At 44.7% G+C, this 15,347-nt stretch overlaps 1 protein-coding gene across 4 annotated transcripts in view; it reads left to right on the top strand.

The window, feature by feature from the left end:
- The window catches only part of PCDH18 (protocadherin 18), a 49,330-nt gene extending 35,626 nt beyond the window's left edge, over nucleotides 1-13,704 (top strand). For 3 of the 4 annotated variants that reach the window (XM_055796523.1, XM_055796525.1, XM_055796526.1), the window contains 4 exons: nucleotides 1,263-6,983; nucleotides 7,874-7,962; nucleotides 8,098-8,261; nucleotides 12,536-13,704. In XM_055796523.1, the coding sequence (XP_055652498.1) occupies nucleotides 4,479-6,983; nucleotides 7,874-7,962; nucleotides 8,098-8,261; nucleotides 12,536-13,212 (3,435 nt within the window). In that variant the 5' untranslated portion in view covers nucleotides 1,263-4,478 and the 3' untranslated portion in view covers nucleotides 13,213-13,704. Of the gene's footprint in view, nucleotides 1-1,262; nucleotides 6,984-7,873; nucleotides 7,963-8,097; nucleotides 8,262-12,535 lie in introns of those variants that run through there. The other variant, XM_005239853.4, reaches the window with a different exon arrangement.
- The last annotated feature ends 1,643 nt before the right edge of the window (nucleotides 13,705-15,347 follow it).

Here is a 15,347-nt window from a genome sequence, read left to right as displayed (position 1 = left end):
TCTGATTTGCCTGCCAGGATCCCTGTCCCCATTTTAGATCACCAATTCTCTGCCTTTTTCAAGTGAACTAGGTAACTGATGCCTGATAGAGGTATGCTGTTTAGTATTTCACAGATTAAAATATACGCCCTACCGACTGTATTGGGGCTTAATTAAGAAGACTGTGATACAGAGGTCGTATCTGTTAATCCAATGGCCCATTCTGCCTTGAATATTTCTTACAGCTATCCAGCCTCTGATGCACCTCAGTTCTGAAAAAGGTATCGGGTGTAAGCACAACTGATAGTAGATTGGACAAATACAGTGTGAATTTGTGACGAGTTTTATAATACGGTCATCTGTGCAAAAATCAGATCGAAACATCAGCCTCCTTTCACCCACACCACGGAGCAGCATCGTCCTGACCTTTGGTCAGCCTATTTGTGGGTCCAAAAGTGAGGATAAAATGGCAACGCTGGTTTGCCTACAAGGCAACTCATTCACCCAGTTTGCACTCATGCTGCAACAGATGGAAATGTAAAGTACAAAGACCCGGAAGAGCTCTGTTTTACTTGGGGAAACAAGTTTGTTGAGGAGGGATGGAGGGAGAGGGGGGCAGAGAGGGAGCAAGAAAGAGAATATGAGGGAGAGAGAGAATAGGGAGAGAGGAAGCCCCCCAGTTTTGTCATGTGTTGTGATAGAAATATTCTTTTAAAATACACTTCTGACTTAGGAAGACTTGTCTTTCACATTCATTACGCAAGTGTCAAATCAAATTTTGTCTTGCTATGTCTTGTGCGCTGGAGCATAGTGCATATGACATTTTGTAACATAATGCAACATAAGGCAATAAATCACACTGAAAGTGAATAAAATCTCATTTGTGTGCGTGTGTGTGTGAGGAAAGGAATGAACCAAACGGCACTGTGCTAATTTCACTGTGCTTCTGTCATTGTTAAGAAAATTATTTTCTTTCTCCCCCATCCCTGTTGAGGGACTATTTCTCAAAATAGTTCTTCAAAGTAAAATTCTCTGTCACCGAAGTTTTGCATATATACTGCGCATCTAGGGGATCAGTAACTTTTAGAAGAAAATATATGCTTGAGAGCTCAATAAAACTCCTCGGAGAAACAAGACAGACTTTAAAGTATATCGACCACAGAAATGAACCTACTTTCAGCTAAGTGAAAAATTAATTAATCTGTTGCACAGCTGTGTTTTGTGAAGCAGTACTGTAGGCAAATGGAAGTGCTGTTTGGAGTCAGTTTGTTTTTCTTCCTCAGGTACATCACTGGAGAATTTGAACGCAACTTTTGAGAAGAACATTGTGCTGAATAGACCCATATTAGGTGGGAATAACCAAGATTACTCTCCAGGAGGCCAGCAGCACTCCACTCACGTGCCTAACAGCATTCACAATACCACGCTCCCCAAGAAGTGTCTGCTGGCTGCACGTGGGACTCTCCCTTTTCTTTGTAAGGGAAGTCTGCCATGTCAAAGGTGGACTGGAGTTTAACAGACTTTCAGACAAAACTCTTTCACTGGATATGGGAGGAATCAGCCTTGGCAGTGCTGTGGATGCTCAGAAGCGCCCTACAGAAGTATCGCTTCTAGAACCACCACGCGCTTAAATATTGCTGAGTCTAAACAAACAACCCTAAGATGTGATCCTCCTCACTTTTAGGTTCGAATGAGTGTCAGATGAAAAAAAAAAAAAAAATAGGCAAGGCTTTTCATTACTTCAGTTCAGAATTCAGATAAGGACTATTGTGCCAATGACATTTTATCATCATTATAAGCGTAAATGGCTAGTTCCAAGGCAGTGTGGACTTAAATGATAGTATTATATATAACCTGACCAGTGAAGTTGCAAAATAAAAATGTATTTTTAAAAAGAGAAAAAAAGAAAAGAGGGCTCTAATTCCTATCTGTAGGTATCCTGCTATCTGTTAATACACAGAGTATGCCTCTGAGAAAGATGGATGTGATGAAGTGGAATTACTATTTGGAAGGTGATAAAAATTGCATTAAACAAATTCTGCATATCTAAATGTACTAAGCAGTTACTTTCAAGAACACGTTATCATTTAAGAGTATGTATAACATTTGGGGTTTTAAGTAGTGAAATTATTTTTACTATGAATTATTCATCTCCTGTACTCATCATATAAGGGGGCAGTGACTTCTTTTATCAACAAAATGCTTTTTATTGACACTAAGAACAGCATTTAATTGAACCTATTTCCCCAATTATCGTCAGAAAAGAGTTTACACTAGTGTTTTGGAAAAATGTTTTAGGAAGATTTATCAGAGCTGCAAAAAAAGCTGTCCATGAACTAATGGAATTAGATTATCTTTGAATTCTCTCCACCAGAACTTAGAATGGCCACTAATTCCTTTCTTTGCTCTTTTGGTGTTTGCGAAGAGGTTCACTAAAGCCTGAATTGATATAATTATTGGCTTGGATTGTTAGAGATTTAGGCCAGATGGCTATGGGTTTCTAAAGTCCCAGTTGCTTGTGTTAGCTTTTCTAGTTTGCCTATAGGGTTTGGGGATCAGCAATTTGAAAGGGCTGCAAACTTGTAAAACAGTATTATTCATGGGGGCAGAATGTTCATCAGCGTGACCCAGTACTAAATACATTTATTATGGGCATTTCTATTCTGCACAATTTGCCACACGGCGCTGGTTTGTGGAAAAAAAAGAAAAAGAAAAAGAAAAAAAAGAGACAATGGCTTATAAAATGCTTTTGAATGCTTAAAAAGAGGGAGAGTTCACGCTGAGCCTCCTCTGCTTTCTTTTTCAGCAAGAACCTTCTTAGTGACTTTGGCTGAGCTCTGCTGAGAGTAAGTAAATTGGGAAAAACAGAGATTTACTTTTCACATTTTTTGGACAGGCGGGGGGGAATATGAGAGAGAAAGGGGAGCAATAAAAGAGAAAGGGGAGCAATAAAAGAGAGCGATGGTATGATTATGGGCAGCACCAATAAACAAATGGACAAAGTTAGCAGCAAAAGAAGGGAAAGCACGGCGAGGCAGTGGCTAAAATGCGAAACTTAAAAAGCAAAGGCAAGAAGGAGGAAACGTGAATCACATCCCAGGCAGGCCCGTCTGGAGGGAGACGGCGCATCGCCGGGAGCTCCCGTAAGGATCTGTGGCATTCCTGGTGCGCACAAAGCGCATCACCGACTCGGTCACAAGGCGATTTTCTTTTGTGCAAACGGGTTGCAGTGTAAACGTGAAAACAGTTTTCAGCAGTCGCAGGGAGGCAAGGAATGTGTCACTTCCCCAACACTTAATCTGCCTTGTGGCTTCTTTTTCTTTAAAACACTTGGCACGTAGAAGGTGCGCTTGGCACAAATCGTCACGGTGAAGCACGAAGTGCTTTTTCAACCAGGGCGAAAAAGATCCTCTGGAGAACCGCTGGAAGAGCCCCGTAAAATGAGCCCAGGCACACGCACGGAGGCAGGGGCACACACAGAAGACCCAGGCTGAGGCAAACGCAGCTGCGCCGAGGACAGAACCGCGGCGAGCGGGAGCCGGGGGAAGGGCAGGGGGGTGCGAAGTGTTCCCGACTTGGCGCGGAGGCGGGAGAGGTGCGGGGCAGCGGAGCGGGCTCCGCGGTGCTGAGCACGGCAGGTAATAGGTGCGGCAGCGCCAGCAGCCGCTGCTGAGGCACGGTGACAGGGACGTGTGTGTGTGTGTCCCCCGCCCCTTTACTAAGCCGGCGCGCCGAACAGAACCCGGTTAGTTAAGCAAGGGAACCTAAAAGTATGTCAATGAGGAGCGCGATCGCATTTTTTCGCGGCAGGAAGGGGAGGAATTAAACCCTCAAAAAGCCGCTCGAAAGTGCTGGGGGGAGGGGGGGCCTTGCACCGAGTTAAAGTTGCCCTTCAGCCGCTGCCCCCCCGCCTCGGCAGGGCGGGCAGGGCCGGCGGAGGAGGAGCCCCCCCCCCCCCCCCGCCCCGCCCGGCGCGCTGGGTGCGGGCGCCGCGGCGGCCCCGGCGGGCGGCGGGCTGATTGGCTGGGCCGGCGCGGCACATGCCGGGCCGGGGCTTTGTCTGGGGGGGCTGGGGCGCGGTGGCGGCGGGTTTTAGGCTGGAGCCGCCGAGCGGGGCGCGCAGTCCGGCGGGGCGAGGGGCGGCGAGCGCAGTGCGGCGCGGCGGGAGCGGCGGAGCCCGGCGGCGGAGCCCGGTGGCGGCGGCGGCCCGGCTGGCGGCAGCGGCAGCGGGAGCGGGAGCGGGAGGAGCGCCCTGCCCTGGCCCCGCCAGCGGAGCGGCGAGTCCCATGAGCGGGCGCGGATTGCGTGCGGATGGTATCTGGATGTCCCGGCACGGTGTGTATATAACCAAGAAAAAAAAAAAAAGTTTTCTGATCTGGTGAGAGATTAACGCTCGGCTGGCTAGGAGAGGCGTTTTCAAGTTTGCACGGACCAGATGCGCGCTGGGGTTAAGGTACCGGAGGAAGTCGAAATAATTGCTTTGTAACTTGCTGGGAGAAATGAATTGCAGAAACTTACCAATGCACCGGCTCGGCAGTAAAATGCACTTTATATTCATTTTTGCACTGATGATAATATCTTTCAATAAGGCTGCGCTCGGCAGGAATTTGAAATACAGGATTTATGAGGAGCAGAGAGTTGGATCAGTAATTGCGAGACTGTCGGAGGATGTAGCTGATGTTTTATTAAAAATGCCTAACCCTTCCTCGGTTCGGTTTCGAGCCATGCAGAGGGGGAATTCTCCCTTGCTCGTAGTCCGCGAGGATAACGGAGAGATCAGCATAGGGGCTAAAATTGATCGGGAGCAACTCTGCCAGAAAAACTTAAACTGCTCCATCGAGTTTGATGTGATCACTCTGCCCACTGAACATCTGCAGCTTTTCCATGTTGAAGTTGAAGTGCTGGATATTAACGACAACTCTCCCCAGTTTTCCAGAGCTCTCATCCCGATCGAAATATCAGAGAGCGCAGCCGTAGGAACCCGGATCCCTTTGGACAGCGCTTTTGATCCAGATGTAGGGGATAACTCCCTTCACACTTACTCCCTTTCTACAAATGATTTTTTTAGCATTGAGGTGCGAACCAGGACCGATGGTGCTAAGTATGCGGAGCTGATTGTGGTCAGAGAGCTGGACCGGGAGTTGAAGTCAAGTTATGAACTCCAGCTCACTGCCTCAGATAAAGGGGTGCCTCAGAGATCCGGCTCATCCCTCCTGAAAATAAGCATTTCTGATTCCAATGACAACAGCCCGGTTTTCGAGCAGCAGTCCTATATAATCCAGCTCCTAGAAAACTCACCCATCGGGACTTTGCTCATAGACCTCAATGCCACTGACCCAGATGAGGGCGCTAACGGTAAAGTCGTGTACTCCTTCAGTAGTCATGTTTCTGCCAAAATTGTAGAGACTTTTAAGATAGATTCAGAAAGAGGGCACCTGACCCTCCTGAAGCAAGTGGACTATGAAGCAACCAAATCCTATGAAATTGATGCTCAGGCTCAAGATTTGGGGCCGAATTCTATTCCAGCTCATTGCAAAATCATAATTAAAGTTGTGGATGTGAATGACAACAGACCTGAAATTAACTTAAACCTGATGTCCCCAGAGAAAGAAGAGATAGCCTACGTTTCTGAAGGGTCACCCTTGGACACTTTCGTGGCCCTGGTCAGAGTGCAAGACAAGGACTCTGGTATGAATGGAGAGATAGTTTGCAAGCTCCATGGACATGGCCACTTTAAACTCCAAAAGACTTATGAAAATAACTATTTAATCTTGACTAATGCCACTCTAGATAGGGAAAAGAGATCTGAATACAGCTTGACTGTAATAGCGGAGGACAAGGGAACGCCAAGTCTTTCCACAGTGAAACACTTTACTGTCCAAATCAGTGATGAAAATGACAACCCTCCCCGCTTCCAGACAAACAGATACGAAGTTGTTATCTTGGAAAATAACTCTCCGGGAGCGTACATCACGTCAGTCACAGCCACAGACCCAGATCTAGGTGACAACGGGCAGGTGACGTACACCATTTTGGAGAGCTATATTTTGGGAAGTTCTGTAACAACCTATGTGACCATCGATCCCTCCAATGGGGCGATCTATGCCCTGCGAACCTTTGACCATGAAGAAGTAAATCAAATTGCCTTTGTGGTTCAAGCTAGGGATGGAGGGAGTCAGCAGCTTGTTAGTAATACCACGGTTGTACTGACCGTCATCGACGAAAATGACAACGCTCCCGTCATTGTGGGGCCAGTGCTACGCAACAGCACAGCAGAAATCTCCATCCCTAAAGATGCTGGCATTGGCTTTCTTGTCACCAGGGTAAGGGCCACGGATAGAGACTCTGGTATGAACTCTGAGCTCAGCTGCTCCATAGCAGCTGACAAGGAAAACAGCATCTTTGTGATGGATCCCAAAACTTGTGACATCTCTATCAATGTGAGCATAGAATCAGTGCCAGCAAAACAATGGGAGTTTTTTGTGATAGTCCAGGATAAAGGCAGTCCTCAGCTTAGTACTAAAGCACTTCTGAAATGCACCGTTTTTGAGTATGTCTATTCATTTGCAAGCACAGAAGCAACTTTGGTGAGCCAGCCCTCCCTGGATGTCTCCATGATAACCATTATATCCTTAGGATCGATATGTGCTGTGTTGTTGGTCATTATGGTTATCTTTGCTACAAGATGTAATCGGGAGAAGAAGGACACCAGATCCTACAACTGTCGCGTGGCGGAGTCGACCTACCAGCACCACCCAAAACGACCCTCACGACAGATCCACAAAGGGGACATTACGTTAGTGCCAACAGTTAATGGCACTTTGCCCATCAGATCTCACCACAGAGCTTCTCCGTCGCCATCTCCGACCCTGGAAAGGGGACAGATGAGCAGCCGGCAGAGCCACCACAGCCACCAATCGCTGAACAGCCTGGTGACAATCTCCTCTAACCACGTGCCTGAAAACTTCTCGCTGGAACTCACCCACGCTACTCCGGCTGTTGAGGTAAGGTCCATACCATGGTGTACACACACGTTCACTCATGCGTTCCCTTGGGAGCATGGAGGTGCTCTGCGTGCAGCCTGGGAGAGCAGCAGGCAAGTGGGTCTCTGCCTAGTGAGAACGTGCTATGGATTTCTTTTTAGATGTCACAGCTTTGCGGTTTTACTCACAATATCAACTGAAGCCATTACCACGGGGAATAGGATTAAATCTGTTATTAGTAACGTTATTTCTGGGTTCTTCCCTGTAAGGTCGAAACAGTGGAGTGCAATTGACAGTACTCTGCTCTGGTTTAGTGCCCTTTCCTCCCTGCCTTCCCTTCCTTTTCCCTCTGTATGGCTCCGTTTAAGAAGTGCCCAAGTATTTCTACAGAGAAACGATGCAGGAAAGTCTTTCGTTAATGGGGATGGAGAACTAAAAGGTTAAACACAGACACAGTTTAAGTACAGCTATTGTAATATATGAGCGTAGCTTAAATGAGAGCTGCATCCTGGTAACTCTTTACATGCAGAGCGATGGCATTTTGTTCTGAACTAGGAGCCTGGAATGGTAAAGGGTTGGTTCTGATCTACTAAAACAAAACAAAACTCCGGCTCTGTTTAATTACTTGTTTAACTTGTTAATGAATTAATTATTATGAGTTCAGAGGCTAATGAACAGCAGTGTATTTCCTCATTGTACAAAGTCTTTAGATGTTTCCTGTGGCAGACGCTACAGTACAAAATAGTGTGTTGTACTGCATTATATATGTGCGGGAATTTGATTTAATTAAACTTTAAAGGAGAAAAAAATGCCAAACCTCCCTACAAACAAACCTGAGAAGTGAATTAGTGGTTTTACAGCTAGAAACTTCATTTCATTTCATGGAATCAGTCTTTTCACCCTTTCTTTAGCAGGTTTCTCAGCTTCTCTCGATGCTCCACCAGGGCCAGTATCAACCAAGGCCAAGTTTTCGAGGAAACAAGTATTCCAGAAGCTACAGGTAAGGATCTGAACTGTTCTGCTACATATGCATGCATGTGTACCAGAAAATACAGACATGTCTCTTTAATCAAAAAGTGGAATATAAGGTACATGACATAATCTAATTCCACAATCGCCACAATTCTCTTTACAGGTATGCCCTACAAGATATGGATAAATTCAGCTTGAAAGACAGTGGCCGAGGTGACAGTGAAGCTGGAGACAGTGATTATGATTTGGGGAGAGAGTCTCCAATTGACAGACTTCTTGGGGAAGGATTCAGTGACCTTTTCCTTACAGATGGGAGAATTCCTGCAGGTGAGAGCACAATGGAAGCTGACCGGTTTATTTACAGTGCTGCCTGGCTGTCACTTTGATAAAGCTGCTACTAAGAAAGCAAAAGTTCTTTAGCTTTCAAGCCCTGTGTTTCCTTCCTTTTTACTCTGCTTCATGATAAATACTGAGCTGAAGCCTTCACATATCTAGCAAAATGAAACCTCACTCACAACTGAAGGTCAGCCTAGAGCAATGACTACATTTTTTTTCTGTTATTCATATCATCCTAAGCTGGCTCCAGATTCCCCCCAAAAGCACGATCTGCTCCATGTCCTTAGACTTCTAATGACTGGGTGGATGTTTTTGCAAAGCCAGGCAGTTGTGGTTTGTTAAAAATACACTGAACTATAATTTGGGAGATACATTTTCCACACAGGGTTTGATCCATAGGATACAAACTTCTGCCATTCAGAAATGAATTGTGAGGGTAGTCTAGAAATGTGGATGGAGAGGAAAGAAAAGTGTATTTTTCTCCTAGCGAAAAATGAACTTGAGTGGCAAGAGAAGGATCAAAATATATCCCAGAATTTAAATCTTTCGACCCTGATTTCTAGAAGAAAGAGCTTAAGAGGTACAATTCAGGGACAGAGGGCAGAAAAGGAAAAAGCTGGAAAAGGGCGAGTGAAGGGAAGATGGACATATACATCCATATTCATCTGTATGAAGTACCACTTTTAAATTTAAGCCCAGTTATAAGTTGAATAAAGGAGTCTATGGGAAATCATGCTAAGTACCGATATGAGGATTTTGTAATTACTTTAGTAATTATACAGCCACTGGTTGTACCCTAGGTCTTGTAATTATTTCACATCATACTTAGTTTTCTCAGTATAACCAACAGGGCTGGGTAATTTCAATATGGTTCACTGAACCAAGAGTGTAAACTTAAGAAGTTAAGTAAAATCACTTCATACGTGGGGCACATTGCTTTGTGGGGCAGTGCAGCATGTACTCCCTCCTAAAGCAACCCCCGTGTGTTGCCCAGGGCTGGAGGAGAGGAGATACACTGCTGCAGCTCATTCTCTCTGCTGCCATGGAAAACACCAGTTTTCAATGACCCAAAAGTTCTCAAGTTATTACTATGCAGCTTATTGTTGTTACACACTGGCCTTGGTGTGTTTTACCCTGGGAAATATGCTGTTATGCTAGGCAAGAGTAAACCCCAAAAGTCTGATTTGTTCTTGTTACACATTTTTACTTTAAAAATTGCTTTGTGTATTTTGCTTCAGGCTAGGTCTTGTGTCACCTACCCAGCCATTCACCTACCTCCTCTAACTAGTCTTCTACACTTAATGGTTCAAAACTGGAGGTCTTGAAAAGTTACTATTTTTTCCAAACCTTTAACCTAAATCTGGAGCCCTAATATATTTTTATCCTCATCTCCCCCAGCTCCTGCTACTTATTCCTCTGCCAGCTAGCACGAGGCATGTCTCATTCACTCCTGTGGTTAGCAAAGAGCCAGGGAGGGATCTGCTGGAGCTCTCAGTTGCCAGGAGAACTTCAAGTGCAATGATGTTTGCACTGGCATCCAGCCCCGCTGCTGCCAAGGCAGAGCTTGTCCCCTTCCCGGCGGGCAGCTGGGGGCTGCCAGCAGGCAGGGGGGGCTGCCCTCTTGGCTGGCTGAAGTGCCCGTGATTCGTGATTCGTTTTAAGCTATTGCACTTGGGTCTCTAAACAGGAAGCCAACGGGTAGGATTTCCAAAAGCGCCCGGCTAATCACATTCAAAGTGAGGAAAACTCCTGCTGAGTGCAGACAGAACTGGGTTGGGCTATCAAGACAGGCATTTAAGTTCACCCAGATGTCTGTTTGCCGCTACACGTGGTCTTAATCTATCAGATAAGTGTGATGAACCTGTTCAGATGAGACCTGAACTGACTGGCAATCCAAACAAATGAAAAGGAAAAGAAAACTTCCTACAGGTTTCCTGTTCTCCATTTTGAAAGGTTTCTGCATTGTCAGTCTGGACACAGACAAAATGCTGTGAGAAAGTTCTTCCAGTTTGTCCCTTTAAGGTGGAACTGGAAAGGAATGGTGTCAGTCCCCCAAAACTTCGAAAATGACATGAACAGAAAGGTCAATAACTACCCTTGAAAGACTTGTTTCTTTTTCTCTCTCACTTTAAATCTTCACCAATAAGCTTTACGTTCTGGCTAAAAGAAATAAAATGCTGTTGTGCATCTGGGTTTTTCTTTTATTTATTGCTGATTTAAGGATAGACTATGACACCGTTCAGTTTGCTCAGAGTATCTTTTGATCTTATGTTCAGGAATGTCAGAATTCATTATTTTATACCAAAACCAATCCTGACAACATCAGTAACAAAACTCACAATAAGGCAGTGCTCACTAGTAATGAAATACTAGACCATTGAAAGCCTCTCATTAATTTACAGGAGTCTTCTTAATTAGAAAAGTAATCCTCATCTTCTGGGATGAGTTGAGAGCTCGTCCAAGCACCATGGATCACTTCGCTATCTCTGCTCCTTTCTAACTCTTGGGTGTTTTCTGTAGAACAGGACAGGTGTGCTTTTCATAGGTGGGAGCAAAGCGCGTGAAGGCGTTTCAGTCGCTCATATCCAGACTTCAGCCACTGGTATTTTCTAGGTGTTGGTGTTTGCTTGCAGCTCCCTGGATCAGCAGGCCATCTGCAGTAGCTTGTGCGATATTCAGCCTGCAGCTAGAGCCTGTGTTCTTGAAGAAGTTCATACTCTCGTGTATGAACTCTCTCACTTTCACAGCGAAAGTTTATACTCGGAGAAAAGGAAAGGGCATTAGGAAAGGGAACAATATGAAAGGCTGCGTAAAGCGCAGAGGTAAATACTGCTGACAGTATGAGAGTAGGACTTTGTCAGTCACTGGTACGTCCTAAGCTGAAATACGTTCTCTTTACACCACTGCAAAAAGATTTTTTGATAAACTGAGTGGATCCAGAGCCAGGTGGGAAATGTGATGAGAAATGAGGGAAATTTACAGGGCGTAACTGCAAACATTTCTTATGTATTCAGTATATAAAGGGAAAGAAGAAGAAACTATACTGTGTGGGCTAATCTAACTGTTGATTCACAGGGGATTAGTGCAAAAGTTTCTTACGGCTAGAACATGCATAATGCAAAGAGCTTGGCATTTCTGAAAACTTTATTCTGAAGTATGTGACTCCAGCTCAAGTCAGTGCTGCTGCAGCACCTAGACCTTTTCCAGCAGGTCTGCCAGGTACCCAGGCAGTGCCCAGCCTGAGCCAAGGCTTTGAGTCCTACAGAATCAGTTCCCTTTGGAGAGGAAAATTTAGCCTCTCTCCTGGCACATCCGTCTTTGCACACCCAGACCTCTTCAGGTGTTTGCAGAGGACTCTTGCAGTGCCCCTCCATGGACCAGTTCAGACCAGCGTAGCTCCCAGGGGTGCAGTCACTTGCCCCATCATATTGTTTCTCCCTGAGAGACACCACTAAAACCAGGCAGCTGAAAGAGTGGCTCTGTTGTCTTCTGCTCTTCAGCCCTTCCGGATGCCCACCCTGTGGGTCAGAGGCCCCCTTGTGCCAGCGCCTGAGCCAGCACGTTCCAGTTACCTGAGCTACAGAGCTGCAAGTGCATCTCAGGGTAACTCCAGTATAAACACTGGAGTCACACGGGGTGTGAATTAAACCCTAGGTGTTCTGATAACTGGCTAAAATTTAGGTGATTCAGCTAAAAAGGCAATATTCAACATACCCCTCGCTGTCTGATCAGAAGATGTGTTACTGAAGAGGGAGATCCCTCTGCACATGACAGTTCATTCTTCTTGATTTCCCCTGTCCGTTTATTCCCACTTTATTACACTTATATGCTTCTCTAATTGCATGTGGAAGACTTCAGTAAAACTTAAGTAAATGCTTGGAGGTAGAAACGCTTCTATTTATTTAGTTAGTTAGTTAGTTATTTGAATGAAACAGCACTGTACAAAGGGAACAAATGGCTTTAAGTCACGAATACTTGTTTTCCACCTAGGATTTACATGTTTATCTGCAGCCCTAGTTAAGAGATTCCATTACTGTCATACATACTCTGCATTTATCGCTCCCATTTTTTGAGACCATTCGGCAATGCAAGTATATTTAGATCCAGACTATTTGTATTTGCCATTTCCTACACACAGGAGGTGAACCCAACCACCGGATTCTAAGATCTCTGGAGAAGTGGGGTCCCTGTGTTAGCCCCTGCCAATGCTCAGTGCTACCTGCAGCAGGAGGCGGGTGCTCACTCTCCTCTTTTCTCTCTTGCAGCGATGCGACTGTGCACGGAGGAGTGCAGGGTTCTGGGGCACTCTGACCAGTGCTGGATGCCACCGTTGCCCTCTCCCTCCTCTGACTACAGAAGTAACATGTTCATCCCTGGAGAGGAGTTCCAGTCACCCCAGCAGCAGCTGCAGCTGCAGCAGCAGCAGCAGCAGGGCCTTGAGGAAGATGCGCAGCCTGCTGACGCCAGTGAGAAGAAGAAGAGCTTTTCCACATTTGGTAAAGACTGCCAGAGCGAGGAGGATTCAGGGGACACCTGTACCTCCTCTCTCCTTTCTGAAATGAGCAGTGTCTTCCAGCGCCTGCTGCCTCCCTCGCTAGATGCCTACGCGGAGTGCAATGAGATGGATCGCTCCAACTCGTTGGAGCGCAGGAAGGGACATTTGCCAGCCAAGACTGTAAATTATCCGCAGGGGGTGGCAGCCTGGGCAGCCAGCACACATTTCCAAAATCCTGCCAACAACGGGCCCACTATGGGGACTCACTCGAGCGCGCAGCCTTCCTCCAAGTGGCTGCCAGCCATGGAGGAGATCCCAGAGAATTACGAGGAAGATGATTTTGACAATGTGCTCAACCACCTCAGTGATGGTAAACACGAACTCATGGATGCCAGTGAGCTGGTGGCAGAAATTAACAAGCTGCTGCAAGATGTCCGGCAGAACTAATTGTTTCAAAAGCCTTTTTTTCCATATTTATGGAAAACTGGAAGGGGGGGGGGGGGGGCGAAAGAAAAGGACAAAAAACAGACTGAGAAGAACTGGCATTGCCAACTAGTTGCATTTATCATAAATGTGTCTGTGTATGTTGAATATTAAAATACTGTATTTTCATATGTACACAATGCAAGTGTGATTATCTTTATCTGTATTTTAAAAATACATTTGTACCTTATATTTATGTGTAATTTAACAAATAAATTTTATTTTTGTACACCCACAGCAAGCATGTTTTCCTAAATGTATATAGATGGTACCACCCTTGTCAAATTTACAGCATTCTTGCCACACGGGCATGTTAAAAAAAAAAAAAGAAAAAAAAGAAAAAAAGGAGGGATATTGCTTTCCCTTATTTCTTTTAAGTCTCAAATGTTACAAATACAAATGCAAACCACTGAAAAATTATGCAAATGTTAGTTTCAATAAATGATCCAACACCTTCTTGCAACGTTTCATTCTTGTAATAAAAGAGTTGTCAACTCCCATGAAACCTAAAATGTCCTTTTTCTTTTGATGCTTTTGGTCTATAGAGTCATTTTCCCATTTAATTAATGGGTTATTGCCGGCTGGGGTCTTCTTCTCTTTTACAGGTAGGTGTTTTCCCAAGTGAACAAATTGTGGAATTCCATGATGGGACTTCCAATGTTATTTCTGGAAAAAAAAAAATAAAAAAAATTTGCTGTTGTTATGCTGCAAAACCAGTTGAAGTGAGTGGTGTATACTTGAAAGACAGCAATAAAATCAGCTTTTCTGACCTCAAGCTGAATTCTCAATTTATGTAAATAAAAAATTGCAATTGACTGCTTTATCCTTGTAAATAACACCAAAATAAAAGGAATGTTGCATCTCCCAGGAAAGTGGCTGATTATAGCTATATTTTGCCTCTGTTGTAAGTGTGCGTATCCTGTATTTGCAAAGTAGTACAGAAATGCTTAATTTCCTAGGAAAGAGCTATCCTGCAGGTACATTGGCTCTCACTGAATTCCATACTTCCACAGTGGTGCCATGCCTGTGCGTGTGTGCGTGCGTGTGTGTGTGTGTTGTAACTACTATTTCTCAGATAAAAGTCAGTGTGGTCCTTTTAGTTCCTTTTTTTTCAAAAGTATTTTTGGTTAGTCTGTCTTACACAGGGAGATTTTTGCAATACTGAACAAACCAATCTTACAGTTGAGAAACACGGGTAGGTTCTGGACTCCTGGTGTTCATTACAGGAGAGTGTTAAGTTATTAAGAGATGGCCAGAAAAACTGGTATTGTGGGCTCTCATTCAGATCTGCAGATGCATATTTGTCATAGAGTGTATTTTTTACCAGAAGTGTGAAAAACTGTTGAAATAATCCAAGTGAACCTGAGCAGAAGAACTGGCACATAACCTTTATTTTGGAGAATTGCACTTGTAAAGTACCCTATAGAATACTTGTTAATGGTAGATACAGAAAAATCCTGTTTAATGTTACCTTAAAAAAAAAAGGCAGAATTTCATTGCATGTATAAGCTTTATTTGTTTGGTCTGTGTATAAGGAAACTTTAATCTCCTTATTGGTTTCCCAGTGCTGCAGGTGAACATTTGTAGACCTGTAGACATTTGTTGACACCTGAATAAAGGGGAGATTCTCACCTTATTTACATTTCAGGAGTTCCTAAATGTAGCCATGCTGGTTAGAAATACCAGGACCTCAGATTTCTAACCGAGTATCTGTATTAGCAGGTGGAACTATCAAAATGTCATTTTGTCAGCATGACTTACACATTTGAGGGAACTGGCTTATTAGCATTGGTACAAGAAGATCCTCTAAACATGGAGGTTCTGTTTCTGTTTTTGAGAGCTGTCACAGCACCTTTGAGTGCGAGCAAGATCTCAGTTTCATTGAGCTAATGTGTCTTACTGAAAGGAAGAAGTTATAACATTAACATCTCATTTATCAAATATTTGAAAACCTCTGTTTTTCCCCCTTCCACCCCACTAACAGGTTTTAATGGCCCCAGCCAGCCTCACCTGGGTCCCACCCTCCCACTTGCCCTCACCCCAAGGGCTCAGGAGCTCATTTAAGCTCAGCCTGGGGTATTCAGCTGTTGTATGAATGT

Source organism: Falco peregrinus, chromosome 2 (genome assembly GCF_023634155.1).
Source record: "Falco peregrinus isolate bFalPer1 chromosome 2, bFalPer1.pri, whole genome shotgun sequence".
NCBI lineage: Eukaryota > Metazoa > Chordata > Aves > Falconiformes > Falconidae > Falco > Falco peregrinus.
Note: the sequence above shows the minus strand (reverse complement) of the source record. Positions and strands in the feature narration are given on the sequence as shown.